We start from the raw sequence: 17,324 nt of genomic DNA on the forward strand, positions 1-17,324 counted from the left end.
TGGGGTCATCTCTCCCTGGTACCATATAGAACAGAAACATTAACTCATGCTCTGGAATGCGGTCTCTTTAGGTTTTATCACCCAAAAGACATTGTAAATCTCCTGTCAGTGTTTTCTCCCAGATGCCCATCCTCAGTAGAACACACAGACACAATAGTTCTAAGAACCCTCTATTCTGTTGCATAAAATAACCGTTTGATGCAATAAAAGTATTATAACATAATCTTGCAGTTTTGCTCTCAGTGTCCACTGGAAGTTGACTAGTAACAACAACTGGGACATAAAAGACACCCACCATGAGACCCACTAAATCTGCCCAAGAAAAGGCAAACAAAAGAAAAACCCACACCAAACTTAACGACAGGTAGCAAACCAAAAAGGTGGAGCAACTAAAGGTGTTGACTCTCCACATGTATCAAGACAACTGGAGCACTGGGCCAGACACTCTTAAATAGAACCTGGACCAGCTCAGGTGAAACACCTTCCCACTAACGAGATGGACAAGCCAGCACAGGTGTAACACATACTGACTAACGAGGTGACACCAATCAGTGCGTCCTACGTGCTAACGAGCTATACATGCTAAAATCCAAACCTCAAAACATAAATGGAAAAACCAAAGACTGTAACACCTTAAGAGAATGCTTACCACCAACAGAAAACAACTTATATTTCATATTATAATCAACTACAATGCTTCACCTTCACCAATATAAACATGTTGTCTACTGACTGTCAACAATTAAAAACAAGAAAAAAAAATGTTTTTCCCCACTAGCTTCTAGAACTCTTGTCCCCTTGGAACAAAATGAATCTTCAGGAAGGAACGCAACACTTATTTGTCATCACTCATCGATATCATGTTGAAATCAATTGCGTGAGAGGAGGGAGATGAGGTTGAACGTCCTGTTAAAACAAACAGCTAAAAACCACACAGAATCTGGGAATAATGTGTACATCACTGGTTAGAGGACAACTTGTAGAAAACTGCTAGCTACATTGTGAAGTGTTGCATTTTGATTCAAGTGGGTGACCAACATGGTAAGTGTAACACAGCTCTTTTTTTGTTAGTCACTTTTTGTTAAATCACATAAATAGTACTCATCCATTTCAGAGCCTGGATTTTCTCCCTGAGGCTAATATCCATATCATGTTGAAATCAATAGAACAGGGGACAAACATTTAGGGTTCTACATTGTGACATCATTAAAATACTCCTACTACAATGTTAAAACATTCTACATTGTGACATTAATTCATTGATATCATGAAACAACTCCATGTATTTTCTGATGTTTAGTCAGAGATCTTTTATCAGAGTATCTCTTCCCACATTAAGTACAGCTATAAGGATTCTGTCCTGTGTGTATTCTCTGATGTGATTTCAGGGTTTGTAGCCGAATAAAACTCTTCCCACATTGATCACAGCCATAAGGTTTCTCTCCTGTGTGTGTTCTCTGGTGTATAGTTAGATAGCTAGATGTAGTAAAACTCTTCCCACATTGATCACAGCCATAAGGTTTCTCTCCAGTGTGTATTCTCTGATGTGATTTCAGGGTTTGTAGCCGAATAAAACTCTTCCCACATTGATCACAGCTATAAGGATTCTGTCCTGTGTGTATTCTCTGATGTGATTTCAGGGTTTGTAGCCGAATAAAACTCTTCCCACATTGATCACAGCCATAAGGTTTCTCTCCTGTGTGTGTTCTCTGGTGTATAGTTAGATAGCTAGATGTAGTAAAACTCTTCCCACATTGATCACAGCCATAAGGTTTCTCTCCAGTGTGTATTCTCTGATGTGATTTCAGGGTTTGTAGCCGAATAAAACTCTTCCCACATTGATCACAGCTATAAGGATTCTGTCCTGTGTGTATTCTCTGATGTGATTTCAGGGTTTGTAGCCGAATAAAACTCTTCCCACATTGATCACAGCCATAAGGTTTCTCTCCTGTGTGTGTTCTCTGGTGTATAGTTAGATAGCTAGATGTAGTAAAACTCTTCCCACATTGATCACAGCCATAAGGTTTCTCTCCAGTGTGTGTTCTCTGGTGCATAGTTAGATAGCTAGATGTAGTAAAACTCTTCCCACATTGATCACAGCCATAAGGTTTCTCTCCAGTGTGTATTCTCTGATGTGATTTCAGCGTTTGTAGCCGAATAAAACTCTTCCCACATTGATCACAGCCATAAGGTTTCTCTCCAGTGTGTATTCTCTGATGTGATTTCAGGGTTTGTAGCCGAATAAAACTCTTCCCACATTGATCACATCCATAAGGTTTCTCTCCTGTGTGTGTTCTCTGGTGTATAGTTAGATAGCTAGATGTAGAAAAACTCTTCCCACATTGACTACAGCAATAAGGTTTTTCTCCTGTGTGTGTCCGTTGGTGTACTATCAGGCTGTTTAGCTGAGTAAAACTCTTCCCACATTGATCACAGCCATAAGGTTTCTCTCCAGTGTGTATTCTCTGATGTGATTTCAGGGTTGGTAGCCAAATAAAACTCTTCCCACATTGACTACAGCCAAAAGATTTCTCTTCAGTGTGAATTCTTTGATGTATTTTAAGTTTTACTGAAGAGGTGAATCTTTTCCCACTGTCAGAGCAGCAGTTAGATTTCTTCCCTGTGGGTCTCTGCAGGTGTTTCTTGAGGAGTTCTGATCTGGAGTGACTCTTCTCTGCCTCTTCAGCATCATGATGTTGAGGCTCCCCAGAGGATCCACGATAGTTAAGTATCTCTCCTGTGTGAATGACAAAGTCAGACAGATGGTTAAAGGCCCACAACAGCAGAAATCCATTGTTTATTTCTGGTAAAATGTGATGCCCAGAGCATACCCATGAAGTTGTACAACAATTGACATCTGTTAAATTATTTGACAATTAACCTGTTGCATCTAGACGTTCCGCTAGCGGAACGCCTCGCCAATATCCAATGGAAGGGCGTGGCGCGAAATACAAAAACCTCAAAAATGCAATAATTTCAATTTTTCAAACATACGACTATTTTACACCATTTTAAAGATAAGACTCTCGTTAATCTAACCACATTGTCCGATTTCAAAAAGGCTTCACAGCGAAAGCAAAACATTAGATTATGTTAGGAGAGTATATAGCCAAAAATAAATCACACAGCCATTTTCCAAGCAAGCATATATGTCACAAAAACCCAAAACACAGCTAAATGAAGCACTAACCTTTGATGATCTTCATCAGATGACACTCCTAGGACATTATGTTATACAATACATGCATGTTTTGTTCAATCAAGTTCATATTTATATAAAAAAACAGCTTTTTACATTGGTGTGTGATGTTCTGAAAATGTATTCCCACCGAAAACTTCCGGTGAATGTGCACATCAATTTACTAAATTACTCATCATAAACGTTGACAAAATACATAACAATTATTTTAAGAATTATAGATACAGAACTCCTTTATGCAATCGCTATGTCAGATTTTAAAATAGCTTTTCGGCGAAAGCACATTTTGCAATATTTTGAGTACATAGCCCAGCTATCACGGCTAGCTAAATTGACACCAGCCAAGTTCGGGGCACACTAAACTCAGAATTAGTATTCGAAAAATTGTATTACCTTTGCTGAGCTTCGTCAGAATGCACACCCAGGACTACTACTTCCACAAGAAATGTTGTTTTTGTTCCAAATAATCCATAGTTATGTCCAAATACCTCCAAATACCTTTTTTTTGTGCGTTCAGGTCACTATCCAAAGGGTAACGCGCGAGCGCATATCGAGAAGAGAAAATTCAAAATGTTCCATTACCGTACTTAGAAGCATGTCAAACGCTGTTAAAAATCAATTTTTATGGTATTTTTCTCGTAAAATAGCGATAATATTCCAACCGAACAATAGTGTATTCATTCAAAGAGGAAAAGAAAAAACAGCGTAGTCTCGTGAATGCGCATATCCAATCTCTTCGTCACCGGGCAGACCACTGACAAACTGAGCTACTATACTCTGCCCAGAGACAGGAGATGCCTCAATCCGCTTTCTGAAGGCTTTAGAGAGCCAATGGAAGCCTTAAAAAGTGCTACGTAACCGCATAGATACTGTAGTTTCGATAGAGAACCAAAAGAAGAACTACAAATTCTCAGACAGGCCACTTCCTGCTTGGATACCTCTCAGGTTTTTGCCTGCCATATGAGTTCTGTTATACTCACAGACACCATTCAAACAGTTTTAGAAACTTCAGAGTGTTTTCTATCCAAATCTACTAATAATATGCATATTCTCGTTTCTGGGCAAGAGTAGTAACCAATTTAAATCGGAATAGTTTTTTCATCTGGCCGTGAAAATACTGCCCCCTATCCCAAAGAAGTTTTAAGACAGTCAACTTAGCAACAATCATATTTTGTCTTGTTTTTGCATTAGTGGTAACTAGAAATAAGTTATTAAAGTTGTTGAAATCCTAAGCAGTGTGCCAGAAAACTATTGGTCTCCAATATAGGCCCTTTTCTGTGTTTGCTAAATTTGCAGCACGAGGGCAACGCACACACAATCTGGTTGCAGAAAATCCTCCCTGCTAATGAGGAAACCACTAGTTATGGATGTAGTATATCTGGTAATGAGGAAACCACTAGTTATGGATGTAGTATATCTGGTGATGAGGAAACCACTAGTTATGGATGTAGTATATCTGGTAATGAGGAAACCACTAGTTATGGATGTAGTATATCTGGTAATGAGGAAACCACTAGTTATGGATGTACTATATCTGCCTGGAGCAAAATGTTGAGCAAAGATTCTAGTTTTTCACAATGTATTCTGAATATTACAGCTCACTATCACGAGTGCTACTGAAGGAAACTCACATTAAGCTCTGTGTTTATTCACTAATTCACCACCGTGGGGGAAAACTCAGGGGAGTTCTCATAGGCTGACAGTAAAAACAGCCTACATTCCGAGGTTGCTTATGAGTACATTTCACATTACTTTTGGATTATAATCGTAAGGCTTGTTTGAATGTCCTGGTTAATATGTTTGTGTTGTCATGACGTTGCCCTCTTTGGGTTTTCTATGCACCATCCCCCTACCTCCCCCTACCCAGGCTCTGTGAGAGCGGTCGTAAATTCCTAAAAGAATGTCCTACCTCATGGCCACAGTTTTGAGACAGAGTGTGTTTCATAGAAAGAACCCAGGAATTCTTCCACCTCACAGGACTGGAGAACCAAACGACATTTATGTTCTGGATAAGGTATAAAAGATCGGTGAAGAATCCAGCTACGAACTGGTCCGTTTGGTACAATTTTGTGAAACTCATGAGAGACAATACGGCCACATTACCATGGCGCTGTTTATATAATAGCCTCAGTTGTGAGACTTACATCTAATGGTTGTATAAAAATGAATGAATAAGGATAAAGCTATTTGGAATATGTTGGGATGATTATAAGATGTTAATGTGAGAGAATTGTATTTCTGTGTAAAGTTTCACCAAGTCATCGGCACACCCCCATGAACAGACGGGACCTGGCGTCATAAGACAGCCCTTTTCCGAATTCCGAATATAACCCCCACCCAGGGTTTCTATCACCAGACCGAGCTTACCTCCATTACGAGTGGCTAAAGGTTGGAGACCATGCATTCCTCTGTCTGAACTTTAACCATACCACGTGGTTAAACTCTTAGACTATTGATACCGACAGAATAATAACAAGTCTTTGATATTAATTACTAGTCTGCAGCTAGGAATTCGGTATCATTGAATGCGAAGACCGACGAAACATCTGTCCTATAACGACATTAATGAATGTCACTTTGAAATATCCATTCTAACACAGAGAGAGAGAGAGAGAGAGAGAGAGAGAGAGAGAGCGAGAGAGAGAATGCGAGGACAACCTCTCCAACAGAACGAACTTTTCAACAAAGATCCCAAAGACACACTGAGCGTAAATATATATATTGATTGGAATTGTTCCCGAATGATTCCCGAATGAGTGAGCGTTCATGTGCAAAGGATTAGCATTTCAATTGTTATAATTATCAACTCTTATCAACCTTTTGTCTAACCACCATGCTGGTTTAGCCCACAAGGGCACATTCCTTTATCATTTATTTGTAACGATATCCATTTGTTATGCATTTCTGTGAATGACTTAGTAAATAAATGATTTTAAGACAATTGATGTATGTATGACTCATAGTGAAGACTGGGTTCGTGCAGATAACCAACAATTTACGACGTTTGGAATGAGACTGACGAGGTAAACAAATACATCATTAATCAGAAGACTAATAGATCAGATATTATAATATCTGAAAGTTATATTAGGAAAATTATAACTTTTTAATCTGAATATTTTCCTTGGTGCCCCGACCGCCTAGTTAATTACAGTTACACGATTAATCAGTTTAAATCGCGTAATAATAATTACAGAGAGTTATTTGATAAACATGTCTTCAGTTTAATGATGTCATAGACATGACAGTGTTATTGTCGCAAATCAACTGCTTTATACTTAAAAAACAGTAAAATGGTCTTTGGCTAGCTTTGCCATCAGCCTGACAATGAGGGTTTGTACACTAAGTGTTAAACAAATTGGCCCATAACTTCACCAAACAATAATACAGACCTCCTGTAGGACACATAACATCAACCAACAACAACATTGACCTCCTGTAGGACACATAATATCACCTAACAACAACATACAGTGGGGGAAAAAGTATTTGATCCCCTGCTGATTTTGTACGTTTGCCCACTGACAAAGAAATGATCAGTCTATAATTTTAATGGTGGTTTATTGAACAGTGAGAGACAGAATAACAACAAAAAAATCCAGAAAAACGCATGTCAAATATGTTATAAATTGATTTGCATTTTAATGAGGGAAATAAGTATTTGACCCCCTCTCAATCAGAAAGATTTCTGGCTCCCAGGTGTCTTTTATACAGGTAACGAGCTGAGATAAGGGGCACACTCTTAAAGGGAGTGCTCCTAACCGCAGCTTGTTACCTGTAAAAAAAAAAAGACACCTGTCCACAGATGCAATCAATCAATCAGATTCCAAACTCTCCATCATGGCCAAGACCAAAGAGCTCTCCAAGGATGACAGGGACAAGATTGTAGACCTACACAAGGCTGGAATGGGCTACAAGACCCTCGCCAAGCAGCTTGGTGAGAAGGTGACAACATTTGGTGTGATTATTCGCAGATGGAAGAAACACAAAAGAACTGTCAATATCCCTCGGCCTGGGGCTCCATGCAAGATCTCACCTCGTGGAGTTGCAATGATCATGAGAACGGTGAGGAATCAGCCCAGAATTACACGGGAGGATCTTGTCAATGATTTCAAGGCAGCTGGGACCATAGTCACCAAGAAAACAATTGGTAACACACTACGCCGTGAAGGACTGAAATCCTGCAGCGCCCGCAAGGTCCCCCTGCTCAAGAATACATATACATGCCTGTCTGAAGTATGCCAATGAACATCTGAATGACTCAGAGGACAACTGGTGAAAGTGTTGTGGTCAGATGAGACCAAAATGGAGCTCTTTGACATCAACTCGCCGTGTTTGGAGGAGGAGGAATGCTGCCTATGACCCCAAGAACACCATCTCCACCGTCAAACATGGAGGTGGAAACATTATGCTTTGGGGGTGTTTTTCTGCTAAGGGGTCAGGACAACTTCACCGCATCAAAGGGACGATGGACAGGGCCATGTACCGTCAAATCTTGGGTGAGAACCTCCTTCCCTCAGCCAGGGCATTAAAAATGGGTCGTGGATTGGCATTCCAGCATGACAATGACCCAAAACACATGGCCAAGGCAACAAAGGAGTGGCTCAAGAAGAAGCACATTAAGGTCCTGGAGTGGCCTAGCCAGTCTCCAGACCTTAATCCCATAGAAAATCTGTAGAGGGAGCTGAAGGTTCGAGTTGCCAAACGTCAGCCTCGAAACCATAATGACTTGGAGAAGATCTGCAAAGAGTGGGACAAAATCCCTCCTGAGATGTGTGCAAACCTGGTGGCCAACTACAAGAAACATCTGACCTCTGTGATTGCCAACAAGGGTTTTGCCACCAAGTACTAAGTCATGTTTTGCAGAAGGGTCAAATACGTATTTCCCTCATTAAAATGCAAATCATTTTATAACATTTTTGACATGCGTTTTTCTGCATATGTTTGTTGTTATTCTATCTCTCACGGTTCAAATAAACCTACTATTAAAATTATAGACTGATAATTTCTTTGTAAGTGGGCAACGTACAAAATCAGCAGGGGATCAAATACTTTTTTCCCCCACTGTAGACCTACTGTAGGACCCATAACTTCACCTAACAACAACATAGACCTACTGTAGAACCCATAACTTCACCTAACAACAACATAGACCTACTGTAGGAGCCATAACTTCACCTAACAACAACATAGACCTTGGACTATAAATAATTTAATATTTCAGGTGAAACATGGAAACTAAAATGTCTCTTATGACATTTCATAACCTGATCACCAGATAAGTTTGTGAATAATCCCACTAGGCTACTCTGTAATGGGTTGTCATTCTAAATGTCCCGAATAAAGGAACATGACGGAATTGCGCATCACATTTAACAAACCAAACATTGAAATACCCTTATAGAAGGTAAAGTAAAAACCCAAACCGGTCCGTGCATCAATACTGGTATATAGTAAAATATGGTTTACCGCCCATCCCCAAGGCTAGGTTGAGAGTGGGCAGACATCGTACACATCACACTCGGGCAGACAAGACGTTTGATCCGACCAAAGACCCAATCCATCTATACTATTAGTTCATGTTAGTAAACTATAAACAAACTGTATCCTTTCAGTTGAGCGTACTAGCACTATGCCTGTCTACCAATCCATCTATACTATTAGTTCATGTTAGTAAACAGTAAACAAACTGGATCCTTTCAGTTGAGCGTACTAGCGCTATGCCTGTCTACCAATCCATCTATACTATTAGTTCATGTTAGTAAACTGTAAACAAACTGTATCCTTTCAGTTGAGCGTACTAGCACTACGCCTGTCTACCAATCCATCTCTACTATTAGTTCATGTTAGTAAACTGTAAACAAACTGGATCCTTTCAGTTGAGCGTACTAGCACTACGCCTGTCTACCAGAAGTTGATGCTGTTGCTATGCAACCTCGCTACCAATCTATTCCTAGTATTTACTGAATATCTGTCTACCAAGTTGTTAAGTTGTTTGTTCTCCCTTTGTACCACCTCCACCTTGCCATGAATAGAGTCTACAGCACCTTTCATCCCTTTGTACCACCTCCACCTTGCCATGAATAGAGTCTACAGCACCTTTCATCCCTTTGTACCACCTCCACCTTGCCATGAATAGAGTCTACAGTACCTTCCAGCTCCGTGTTCAACATCCATATCAGTAAACCTCTCCCCACTTGCCCTCTTACTAGGGGATGGTTTGGTTCCATCGCTGATACCTATTGGCCAACTTGGTTTTGTTTTGTTGATTGGGTTGGTTGTCCTTAACAACGATGATGCTGGAATCCTCTGAAACCAGCGACATGTTTCTTTGAGTTCGTAAGTATCTCTCGTCAATGAATCGTTCAAGCTCTTCAATGGATACTGAATCCTCCAGCATGTTTACAGGGATAGTTAAACACTGCTCTCTGGTACTCAGACGAGATGCTCTGAAATCAGAGTAGATAAATTCACTCTATGAAAGCACCCGAATGTCCATTGAGAAAGCACTACGACTATACCATTTAGCTAAGCTAAGAATGACGGGAATAATCAAGTCAATAAACGTTGGGTAGTTAGTTAGATAGAATATAGTTCATATACTGGCAAGTTTGATGTATAATCAGCCAGCTAACAGTAGGTAGCTAGTTAACACACCGATACATACTGCTGTAATAACATGCTAACAAATTGTCAGCCAGAATAACATGTAAGGTAACTTATTTGAAAAGTCATTACTTTATTACATTGCTCAACATTTTTGTAACATTTGTCAAAATTAGTTAAAGCAAAGAATTTGTATCGGCTCTAGTTGGACTTCGGCTGAATATTTTCCTCCATTTTCTTCAAATCTGAAAAGCCACGCCCAGGTCGCAGTTGTAAATGAGAACTTGTTCTCAACTGGCCTACGTGGTTTATGAAGAATTGCATTATGGGCCCTAAAAGCACGGAAATAGTGGCCACTGCTCGTATACTTTGTGTTTTGGCGAATTTAGTAGGACATCCAGGAACTTTTGGCATACTAACTACATCATACTATGACCAATAAGCACACTATATACTCAGTTAACATCACAAATAGTACGGTTAGTATGAGTATTCTAACACAGCTTAGGTCTCTGGGCTGCCATTTTGTTTCTGTTTAAATCCTAGGTTTAAAAAAAGCCACACAACAATCTGTCAATCTGCAGTTGAAACAATAACAAAGCTGTAATTCCACCACTGTTTGGTAATAAGATGATGATGATGATGATGGAGAAATGTAACTACTCTCAAATTCATAGACAGACCTATGGATGCAAGGACTGACCATCCATGATAACAACATTATAGTTTTAACCATGTTGAGGCTATACAGTGTTGGTTTACATTGTTTCTAAACATTGGAGTAAAAAAACGTATATTCTGATGGGGTAAAACAGTTGAACTAAGCTCATGAGGCATGTGTTATATTCTTCAAGAATCAATGGCTATAAATAAATAATTTAAAAGTCACAATATGGATGTAGCTATTGCATATTTACCCTTTAACACCACACATCAGTTCAACAACTGCAGAGTTTGTGCCTCTGTATTTAAGACAGTACTTACTAGTGTTAATCAGGGAACGGTTTCTCAAACCCATCTTATGGCTAAGTTCACCGTTAGAACCATTGGACGCCTTAAGATGCGTTTGGGAAACCGGGCCCAGATATCCAGTTTCCTCCTCTTCTTCCTCCTCCTCTATCAATGTAACAGTCATCTCCCCCTCTTCCTCTTTCACTCCATAAACAGCATCCTCCTCTTGCTCTTTCTCTTCCTCCTCTCCTTTTACTGTAACATCCTCCTCCTCTTTCACTCTGAACGCGTCTTTTTCTTCTTTCACAGTAACAGCCTCACCCTCTACTTCTTGTTTTACTGTGATGTCCTCCTCTTCTTTCACTCTGAACGCGTCTTTTTCTTCTTTCACAGTAACGGCCTCACCCTCTACTTCTTGTTTTACTGTGATGTTCTCTTCTTTAGCAGGAGGAGAGTAGCTTAGTGAACTCATGGTCGGAGATGTTAGCTAGCTAGGCTAATGCTAACTTAACCAGCCCGCTAGCTGAATAATAACAACAACACCGTAAATATGAAATTAAATCGGATAACTAACTAGACGACAGAAGTGGGTTTAAAACACAGTGGCTAATATACACTAAAGCGTCTAAAGAGCTTTATTGGTTTGGCTATTTTGTCTAGCAAGCTACCGTGGTGTCTGACGAACTATTGTTGCTGTTGAAAGAAGCGTTCCGTCCACTAGATTATACGTCACACCAACAGCATTACCTTAAATTCCCACACCGCCATCTGCTGACTGGAGTGGGTAACGCAGTTGAGTAAAATGTATATTTTATTGTCAGACAAGAAGTTAAAGGGTAGGAATAAGGGACATCGCTGGTATTAAAATATTCATTAGCCCCCCCCTAAATAAATCAATATCAGTCAATATATTTTTTCTGTGATTTCTTTTTTTTGTCAACGTCGCATCTTAAACTTCCTATCAGGCCGGCACTAGGACCGGGGGAGGCTGCTGCTGCACTAGTGACTGTGAGACTTTCTTCAGCAAAGATGGCGGACAGAAACACTAGGAGAGAGGGGTTTTTTTTAATTATTTTTTTAAAGTTTGCACAAATCTTTATTTAACTTGTTGTAAATAACAGTAACATGCAAAACATAAACATAACATAACAAAACAGCCAGAGGGAATCCAAAGAAATTAGAGAACAATTTAAAAAACTATTATATCAAATCAAATACAGACATATATCGAATACATTTTTTTTACATTTTGTTTTGTATACGTTTTAAAGATTCTACGTACTGTTCCAAATCAGATAAAAAAATTAAGAAAAGGGGCTTTTTCTTCATAAATTTTGATTTGTGGATGAAAGATTTTCATAATAAAATAAAGAGATTTATGACATACTCACGTTCAATTGTGGAATCAGTGTAGTAAAATAATATGTCAAACTTAGTAATATCAATGGTTGTATGCAATTTGCGGCTAAGATATAGTTTTACATCAGTCCAAAACACTTCACTATATAAACAATTACAGAATAAGTGTTCAATAGATTCAGTTTCTAGTTCACAAAAACTGCATTCACTGGTAACGTCAAATATATATTTAGAAATCAAGCTATTACATGGATAGCATCTATGGATTATCTTAAAGGAGATCTCCTTTACTTTATTGGTCACCATAAATCTGTGTGGAGTGAGCCAAGCACGGCGCCAGTTTACATCAAACGATGAAGCCCAACAAAATATCGCAGAGGGAATAGACTTCCTGTAGAAAATATCCCTTATTAAATGATTGTTGAATTTTGTATCTAGTAGACCAATGCCATTCAACTGAATATCGCTTACAATCGGAGATATTCCAAAATATGCATTATTCTGAAGTAAAGTTTTTATCCCACTAGGTATAGCTTTAATAACAGTGTCATATTCCTTGCTTGAAACCTCAAAGTTGTATATTTCCATAAATTCTCTCCGTGTAAATAGATTCCCACTGTTATTAACCAATTGGCTGACAAGAACAATGTTTTTCGAGAACCAGTTATGGTTAAATAACATCTTATTTCTATGTAATATTGACCCATTGTTCCAAATAAAACATTTATGAGGTGAAAAGTTGTGTTTATACAACAAAGCCCAGCACATTAAAGCCTGCTTGTGAAAATCCGCCAGTTTCACAGGAATTTTACCCACAATATATGGACATTGTAGTAAAAAATTAAGCCCGCCGAACTTCTGAAAAACAAAATGAGGTATAATATTCCAGAAGCTATGAGGATATTTTATGTACCTTTTAATCCAGTTGACCTTTGATATCTGATTGAAGAGAGTGAAATCTAAGACATTTAGACCGCCATCACAAACCCTGTTGGTGATAACATCTCTTTTTATCTTATGTGGCTTGTTTTTCCATATGAAGTTGTACTAAAGTCTATCTAAGGTACAGCAAGTGGATTTGGGAATGTCAATAGATGAAAAAAGATAGGATGCACGAGATAGCCCCTCAGCTTTGGATAAAAGCACCCTTCCTTGAAGACTTAAATCCCGCCCTAACCATGAGGATATTTTTTTTTGTGACAGATTCAGTTACAGGGTTCAAATTAAGATCATTCATAGCCTTAAGATTTTTGGTGATCTTTACACCGAGGTAGGTTACAGTATCTTTTTCAGAGATGTTACAATCTGCTGGGTTGATAGATATATATATATATACACACTTCTGTGAATATCTGAACCATTTGCATCCAAAAATAAACTGCTCACATTCAGGAGATAAACTTTGTAAGGACTGTGTGTGTTTTTGTGTAAATAGTTTCTGAAAAGAAGTGTGTCCAGCTCAAACGCTGATTGTTGCGTCATTGGTAACTGTCCGTTTTAAAGAGGGTTCTAAACGAGCGTTCTAAAGGAGCGTTCTAAATGAGTGTTCTAAAGGAGCGTTCTAAATGAGTGTTCTAAACAAGCGTTCTAAACGAGCGTTCTAAAGGAGCGTTCTAAATGAGCGTTCTAAATGAGTGTGTCCAGCTCAAACGCTGATTGTTGCGTCATTTGTAACTGTCCGTTTTAACGAGGGTTCTAAACGAGCGTTCTAAAGGAGTGTGTCCAGCTCAAACGCTGATTGTTGCGTCATTGTAAAGTGTCCGTTGTAACGGGGTTCCAACCTACTAATCAACCCGCTTCAGGGACTGTAGAACGGCTGGTAGGAATATTAACAATGGCTGGGCTGATGGGCACTTCAGTGACTTGGAGCCTTTGATTGCCCTGCCTCTGGGAGCCTGTCGACTTGTTACATGATTACTGAGTTGACAGCTCCTTTCACAACAAACAACTCACACATGTTTTAAATCATCATGCAATAACAATGAGTTATTTAGTTTCCAGTAACCACCAGAGTATTTCTTACCATCATTACTGCATATTCTTACAGTCAACCATATGACTTTATGATCCGTCAGGACTGCAGGCAGTATTTTTACCTCTACAGTGTTGGGCACAAGACTAGAGGTTATCACCCACAAATCAATTCTTGATTGTAAGGAACGATCTCTATTACTCCATGTGTATTGTATCTCTCCAGGGTTTTTTACTCTCCATATGTCAATTAAGTCCAGGCTTTGGCAGAAATTCACCAACTTGTTCACACCAATGTTAGGCCTATGAGGCAATCTATCAGTCTCATTAGAATAAACCATATTAAAATCTCCACCAACTATTATCTGACTGGATGGATATTTTCTCAGAAGATTTTTAAGAATTTCTTCAATTTCCTCTAGAAGTAAGTTATTTGGAGGACTAGAACAGTATCCATATACATTACACAACACAAATAATCTGTCCATGTGGTTGATGACCGCTACTAGCCAATGTCCATTGGAGTCCATTTGAGTAAACAAAAATGTCCCTTTGAAATTGTGTGCTAAAATTGCAACCCCAGCTGAATAATTTGTCCCGTGGGCCCAAAAAATGTCACTGCCCCACTGATTTTTCCAATAATTATAGTCCTCTTTGCATGAATGTGTTTCTTGAACGAATACAAGATCTGCGTTGCAGTCCTTACAAAACAGAAAAAAGCTTTTCTCTTCAACAGGTTTCGTATCCCCCTGGCATTGATTGACATTAACTTCAAGTCCATATCTATAGAATAGAAAGAAAAATCCTATGCAATCTCAACTTTACCCTCTCTATAAAAAGTTGCTTCATATATGTATTAACAGAATTCTTAACTTGTAAAATAGTAATACCATGTTTCAAAAGTAGAACGTTCAGTTTGCAGTGGGGAAGGAACTATCTTGTAAACCTACCGACAGAACAAATCAAATCACCCCGGTCGTATTTCTTTACCGTTGGCGAAAAAAGCTCTGATTCCCCTGTAGTATCCACCGTTTCCTTGATTTCGGGCCTGTTGTACGAGAGGCCACAATTTTGCCTTTGCTGCCTTGTCTGCTGCAGTCAAGTCCTCACCGAATCTAAGTTTTCTTTCTTTCAGAAAGGCGCTTTCCTTTGCTTTCTTCCAAACTGCATCTCTCGCTGTGCGAAAAGCAAACTGGATGATGATCGATCGGCTGACGATGGCATCTTGTTTCTTCCCAATACGATGAGCGACATCCACAGCCATATCCATATATCCATCAGGGAAGTCCGGTGCCACACAGTTACAGATGTCTCTTACTAAGCGCTTCACATTCTCATCCTGGTCCTCGGGGACACCGTAAAGCCCTAGCCCTCACCTTCTCCGGTATCGCTCTGCTTCCGATAAGCGCTCTTGCATGTCTGCGATGGTCTTCTCCTGAGCAGTGCATTTCTCAGACGTAGCAGTGTTTGCAAGTTTAAGATCGTCGATACTGTTGTATGCATGATTCAGAGAGGTCTCGAGGTCAACTATTTTTTATGTGTTTTCGCGTATCATTTTCTCCAGACCGTCGGCTCTTTCGTTTACAGCATCGATTATGTTGATCTGTAGTTCGCGCAAAGACAATTCTTTCTGTGTCTTTTTGGGTGCAGGACTATTGACTGCATTTTCAGAATCAACCGAATGTCCAGAATCCTCCATTTCTTCTCCTGAGGAGTCAGGTGGCGGTTTTTCTCCAGTGTATGAGTGCTCAGCTAGCAACTGCCTTCTCCTCCCTTTGCTCTTTCGCACATTTTTTCCTTCCATTTCTCAAAGTTATGAATCAAATTATCGGTCAACTAAGTGTTGTTCTCTATTGTGTTTACTATAAGCCAAGTTCCGTTACATTTAAGTAAGTTTGAGAGGGATAAAAGTTAAGGTTACTCGGAGCAAGCTGGAATCTCGTCTGCACTCGCCGCCATCTTCAGCGCCCCCTCGCGACTAGCCTAGTGATAGGCTAATTTATCAAGCCAGCTACCGTTACCTGACTAAACGGAAATATGACATTAAATGGAGAAAATAGTTATAAGACAGAATTATGTTTAAAATACAGTGACAAATATACACCGAAGCAGTCTGAACAGCTTGAATGATTCGGCTAGGAAGCTACCGAGGTGTCTGACTAGATGTTGTTGAAGAAGTGTTCCGTCCACTAGATTATACGTCACGCTGAAAGCATCGCCTGAAAGACGCACATCTCCGTCTGTTGACTGGAGGGAAACGCAGATAAATGTTGATTTTATTTCCAGACAAAAAGTGCATTTTTACATTTATTTCATTAAATAATAATATAAAAGTCAGACAACTGCAGATTTGTAATAAGTAATAATAACCTACTTCCACATTCGACCAACCCAACAGATGTTTCTACTACAGTGAATATTAACCAATGAGGTGGGTCTTTCCACATTCTACCAACCCAACAGATGTTTCTACTACAGTGAATATTAACCAATGAGGTGGGTCTTTCCACGTTCTACCAACACAACAGATGTTTCTACTACAGTGAATATTAACCAATGAGGTGGGTCTTTCCACATTCTACCAACCCAACAGATGTTAATACTACAGTGAATATTAACCAATGAGGTGGGTCTTTCCACATTCTACCAACCCAACAGATGTTTCTACTACAGTGAATATTAACCAATGAGGTGGGTCTTTCTACATTCTACCAACCCAACAGATGTTTCTACTACAGTGAATATTAACCAATGAGGTGGGTCTTTACACATTCTACCAACCCAACAGATGTTTCTACTACAGTGAATATTAACCAATGAGGTGGGTCTTTACACATTCTACCAACCCAACAGATGTTTCCACTACAGTGAATATTAACCAATGAGGTGGGTCTTTCCACATTCTACCAACACAACAGATGTTTCTACTACAGTGAATATTAACCAATGAGGTGGGTCTTTACACATTCTACCAACACAACAGATGTTTCTACTACAGTGAATATTAACCAATGAGGTGGGTCTTTACACATTCTACTAACCCAACAGATGTTTCTACTACAGTGAATATTAACCAATGAGGTGGGTCTTTCCACATTCTACCAACCCAACAGATGTTTCTACTACAGTGAATATTAACCAATGAGGTGGGTCTTTCCACATTCTACCAACCCAACAGATGTTTCTACTACAGTGAATATTAACCAATGAGGTGGGTCTTTCCACATTCTACTAACCC

At 39.3% G+C, this 17,324-nt stretch overlaps 1 protein-coding gene across 1 annotated transcript; it reads right to left on the reverse strand.

Annotated features, from left to right (window-relative positions):
- Positions 1–1,361: 1,361 nt before the first annotated feature.
- LOC115186474 (zinc finger protein 135-like) lies at positions 1,362–16,045 on the reverse strand (the record flags this gene model as incomplete). Its single annotated transcript, XM_029746098.1, has 3 exons — positions 16,008–16,045; positions 15,463–15,576; positions 1,362–2,682 (listed from the first exon to the last, which is right to left on the reverse strand). Coding segments are annotated over exons 1-3 (1,473 nt in total), but the record flags the coding sequence as incomplete, so codon positions are not given.
- Between the last annotated feature and the right edge of the window lie 1,279 nt (positions 16,046–17,324).

This window comes from Salmo trutta, unplaced genomic scaffold, assembly GCF_901001165.1.
Source record: "Salmo trutta unplaced genomic scaffold, fSalTru1.1, whole genome shotgun sequence".
Classification (NCBI taxonomy): Eukaryota; Metazoa; Chordata; class Actinopteri; order Salmoniformes; family Salmonidae; genus Salmo; species Salmo trutta.